This window comes from Gavialis gangeticus, unplaced genomic scaffold (genome assembly GCF_001723915.1).
Source record: "Gavialis gangeticus isolate Ggan-Ray unplaced genomic scaffold, GavGan_comp1, whole genome shotgun sequence".
Classification (NCBI taxonomy): domain Eukaryota; kingdom Metazoa; phylum Chordata; order Crocodylia; family Gavialidae; genus Gavialis; species Gavialis gangeticus.
Genome location: NW_017729029.1, coordinates 9,950,144 through 9,955,403, shown reverse-complemented (window position 1 = coordinate 9,955,403; position 5,260 = coordinate 9,950,144). Strand labels below are relative to the sequence as shown.

At 41.8% G+C, this 5,260-nt stretch overlaps 1 protein-coding gene across 1 annotated transcript in view; it reads left to right on the top strand.

Annotated features, from left to right (window-relative positions):
* The window catches only part of CENPI (centromere protein I), a gene marked incomplete at its 5' end in the record, with an annotated part of 40,550 nt that overhangs the window by 12,367 nt on the left and 22,923 nt on the right, over window positions 1-5,260 (top strand). Inside the window, 2 exons of the mRNA XM_019521003.1 lie at window positions 3,299-3,417; window positions 4,110-4,217. Of these exons, the coding sequence (XP_019376548.1) occupies window positions 3,299-3,417; window positions 4,110-4,217 (227 nt within the window). The remainder of the gene's footprint in view (window positions 1-3,298; window positions 3,418-4,109; window positions 4,218-5,260) is intronic.

Below are 5,260 nucleotides of genomic sequence, written 5' to 3'. Positions count from 1 at the left end.
GCAAGGATAGAGCCCCACTGCTGAATTTGGGGGTACAGAGCCCTTGGGGGCATGTTTCAGGGGCAGTGGGGCAAGTGATAGCTGACAGCAGCCCAGGAACCCATGCAGTTAACACTGCTGCTGCTCATCCCATTGATAGAAGTGGGTTTGGATCTGGCCTGTGAAGAGGTCTACAATTTGGATCCAGCCATGGGTGCTAAGGGAGTTTGACACCCCTGCTATAAAGTATTGGAATAAAAACCATGAATTCATAGATTGTAAAGTTGGAAGGGACCTCAGAAGATCATCGGGTCCAGCCCTCTGCACCAAGCAGAAAGACAACTGGGGTCAGGTGACCCAGCAAGGTGACCATCCAGCCTCCTCTTGAAGGTTTCCAGGGTAGGTGATTGTACCACCTCTGAAGGGTGCTTATTGCATAGTCTTGACATCCTAGTTGTGAAGCAGTTTTTCCTAATGTTGAGCCTGAAACGGTCTTCCAAGAGCTTGTGACCATTACTCCTAGTTTTCCCCACGGGTGCACTGATAAACAGTTGTTCACTGAGCCTTTGATGTACACCTCTGATGTAGTGGTCAACTGCTACCAAGTCCCCTCTCAGCCTTCTTTTTTTCCGGCTGAACAGTCCCAGATCCCCTCAGCCTTTCCTTGTATGGCTTGCTGCGCAAGTCTCTGATCATACGGTGGGTGGCCCTTCTCTGGTCTCTCTCAACCTTTACCATGTCCTTGTTAAAGTGTGGTGCCCAGAACTGGATGCAGTACTCCAGCTGCAGTATCACCAATACCAAGTAGAGCAGAAGAATCACTTATTTGGTTTTGCTGGAAATGCATTGATTGATGCATGTCAGAGTATTGTTAGACCTGCTGGCTACAGCATTGCACTGCCAGATCATGTTCATATTGTGGTTTGTTATTACTCCCAGGTTCCTTTCATTCGTAGCGCTGGTCAGGTTGGCATTGCAAAGCCTGTAGGTGTGTTGGGGATTGTTCGTCCCCATGTGGAGGGAGCACTTTACATTTTTCGACATTGAATTTCATCTGGTTCCAGTCTGCCCAACTTGCTAGCCTGTCTAGGTCCGCCTGTATCTGCAGCCTATCTTCAAGCATGACCGCACTTCCCCATAACTTGGTGTTGTCTACAAACTTGCACAGTGAGCGCTTCACCCCCACATCCAAATCATTGGTGAAGATGTTGAATAGCACTGGAGGACACCACTGGCTACTTCCTGTAAAGATGACACAGATCCATCCATTAGAACTCTCTGGGTCCTACCCTGCAGCCAGCTTCCTACCCACCTGACTGTCTTGCAGTTGAGCCCAGAGTCTTCTAATTTTCTCGTGAGAACATTGTGGGATACCAGATCCAGAAAGCTTTTGAAATCAGGGTATATAATATCAACTTCCTCTCTCTTATCAAGGTGGCAAGTCACCTGATCACAAAAGGAGATGAGGTTGGTAAGACAAGACCTGCCCATGATGAAGCCATGCTGGCTGTTGCTCAGAATCCTACCTTCTGCAGGTTTATTGCACATAGATTCCTTAATGAATTTTTCCAGGATTTTCCCTGGGATTGAAGTTAGGCTAATTGGCCTATAATTACCTGGGCCCTCCTTCCTCTCCTTCTTGAAGATGGGGACAACATTGGCCCTCTTCCAGTCCTCAGGAACCTCCCTGGAGCACTGCGAATTTTGGAAGAAATTTGCTAGGGGCTCCATGATTATTTCAGCCAGCTCCTTCAGCACTCGGATGAAGTTCATCTAGTCCTGCTGACTTGCATACACGCAGTTTCTTTAATTGATCACACACCAGTTCTATGGCAATAGTAGGAAGGCAATCGTTTGAACCCGGCTCATTCTGTACCCTAGCTGGCATGAATTTTCCTGTGGCCCAATGAAAGACCAAAGCAAAGTAGTCATTCAGGAGTTCAGTTTTCTCCTGAGTGCCAGTAACTAGCTGTCCTGAGTTGTTGAACAATGGCCCCACACTCCCATTTGTTTTCCTCCTGTTCCTGATGTACCTAAAGGACTTCTTGTCCTTGATTCCCATTGCCAATTCTAATTCAGTCACCACTTTAGCTTTTCTAATCTGATCCCTACAAGTGATGGCCATTGCTATATAGTCCCTACCTTCCATTGTCTGTAAGTCTCTTCCTTCTTTCTTAAGAAAGAAGCTCTTAAGAAGCTTAAGCTCTTTCTTAATAAAGAAGCTTCTTTCTTAAGAATGAAGCTGTACAAATGTTACCTACTTTTCACTAACCAGTTTCTCTATGCTATGCAGGTACTCTGTTAGAATATACTCAACTGCATTTTATTTGAAGTTTTTAAAAGAATCACAGAAACATTTCCATTGGTTTTATAGTCTGGACAATTGTTTAGAAAATCTAAATTTAACCATATTTAATTTGACAATTTTTTTTTTTTAGTTGGGATATTTTTAAAGCAAGTGTGTTAGTGTTTTTTATATGCTAATGTTGAATAATATCTGTTAATCTTAAACTTACAAGCAAAGGCTTTGCAAGGTAATGGCTTGGACATTATAGAAACACGTTGTCAAACACATAATATGTTATTATCTTGTACATTAAGTTGCTCATTCCTCTGTTGGATTTAGTCATCCAAAAATCTTGTTGCTTTTGCTTGTTACTAGCTAAAGACTTAAAACTATTTCTGTACTTATATGCCAAGATGGTCTTAATTTATTTTTTCCCTAGACAAAGCCTATGAGGTCAAATTTGGCAGTGGATGTAATAGCTGACTATTAAATAGAGTGGAAGAGTAGCGATGGTAGTCTTTAGACCACTTGGTCATATAGCCTGAAATAGCTATAAGAGTCTAATATACTGATCAGATTTCAGATATTCTTCTTATCTCATACCAATGCTAAAGAAATTCATTTTTTTCCTCCAGTCCATAATTTCATAAAATCTCAAGCATCTAAGCAATACCTGTCAACAGGCTGGAGGTATTTTTTCTTCTTTAGTTGCACTGCTATAAATCCAAAGTAACTACATTTGAAGCCAAGGGAGTTCAATTGTTTAAAACTGATGCAAAAAGAACTGGGTACTAGTTCTTGGTGATTGAACCGTCTTAAACCTTTGTTTAAATTTGGGGGCTTTTTTTCCTCCTTAATTTTCTTAGTAAAGATCAATCTTTTGTTTAGATTTTTCCTAGTGCGTATAATAGCTAGGAATACATATGTGCAATCTTTTCCAGGTAGAACTATGGTGATAGTTTGACCTGCAAGCATGGACCAAAGAACCTGGAACATACAGTTCTCTCTTACTTTCAACCATCTGTTTTTCAGCTGATGCGGTGAACAGTCGACTTTTGAAGTGCCTAGTCCCAGCATCTGTAGTACCAGGAAGTTCCGTGGTTTCAGCTGTGTCCTGGCTGTGTGTAGGCAAGTGTTCAGGTAGCACCGAGGTAACTACATATTCTTGTAGTAGTAATAATATTTTCTGAAGGGTGATGACAAGGGCACATTGCTTGTAGGAAGAGGAAGTTTGAAGTTTTATGTGTAGTCATCGCACAAGCTCATGCCATTTTTCATGATTTTCAGAAAAGCCTAATACTGTATCAGCATTTCCACTCTGAGGACTAAAGGTAGGGTCATGTGGGAATTATGCAGTCTTGCTCAGTTTATACTTCTGAATTTCCCAGATGTAAAATGTGCCTCTGTGGTGTCAAGTATTCTTCCAAATGCAGTACAATATTTTACCTCACAGTTGTATTCCTCAGCTATGATAGCAGAGTTCATGAGCTAAATAAAATATCACTGTGAATGAATAAAGACTTAAGTCTGTGTCTTGGAATCATCTATGTCCCACTGGTCAGCTAGAAAGGTAGTCAAAGCAATTTAAACTTACTGATCAATTTCCTAGAGTTCGTATATGCTTAAAATCAGGACATTGTCTTTATTGTACTTTGGTGTTAACTGTTCTCACCAAGCTTAGCTTCATAACAAGGAGATTGAATAGCTTGATGCATACATGGTGGCCTTCCTGGTCTCAAGAAGGAGCCATGTGAACTTCTGAATATGTCCTATCGAACAGGCTATTGGATTTGTCAAGTTCTCTTCCCTCACTTACTGTAGGGTTAATTTTATTTTTCTGCAGCTGCTCTTCTTAAGATGGCTGATTGCAATGTTTGACTTCATTGATCACAAGGAGCAGCTTCATGCACTCTATGGCTTCTTTTTCTTCTCCCTGCAAGATGAGAAGCTGGTAAGGAGAACTGGAGAATTCATAAACTGAAGGAACAAACCTACAATGTTCATGTTTGCTATATGTCATTGTTGACACTGCTCTGTGGTACTTTAGTTTGATGTCTGTTCTTCTATTGCTGGAGTATTTGTTTATAGTAGTATGACCCTCCCTTCTGCTTTGCAGTCTTTTAATGGTTCCACGGTTGCTGTTGAACCAAGATCAAATAGCACAGAAATACAGCAGCGTAGGCCTATTGTTAGGGTTATCATATACCCAGTTTCAAAAAAGAGGATACCTGTCAGGGAGGTGGGGTGACTAATATGGTTGGGGGGGTGATATGCCTGAGCCCTTCCCCTCACTCCTAAGCCACAGCCCCCTGCTCCCCCAGCCCTCCCTCCCAGTCTTGCTGGTGTTTTTCCATTTGAGTTAAAGTGCATCTTAAATGGGAGCCAAGTGACCTGTTTTGTATGGCAGCTACAAAAATTCTAGAGAGCGAAAGATTTAACTGTTCAGATTTGTAATGTAGGCAGGTACGTTAGGAAAGTTTGAAGATACTCTAAATTTAGAAGTGTACCTTGCCTAACCTAAGTCACTTGCTGGAGCTGTTTTCCATAAAACTTAATATTGAATTAGACAAAAAAGTTAAATGGAATTCTATAGAAATTAGTCCAGGCACTAGGATAATTTGAGAGAATGAGACCATGTTAAATTATATGATAAAACAGTGCAGATGAGATATTATTCCTCCAGGTTTTTAAAAATGTTACCGCAAAGATATTTTCTATTGCATACCATAAGTAGGGATCTCTGTAAATTGCACTGGAAGTGTCCCTGTAGCAGCTCCTTTAATATTTTCCATTTCACTACTTGCCTCCCTAACCCTGATTGGTGGAGGGGCCCTGCCAGCCAGGGCATTTGCTGCTGATCTCTGGGGAAGCAAAAACCAAAGTTTTAAATATTCCATGTTTTTCACTTTCCTGGCAATCAGCAGCAAATGGGCCCAGCTGGTGGGGGACTCCTTTACCAATCAGGGTGGGGATGTCAGGGGCGGGGGGGGGAGG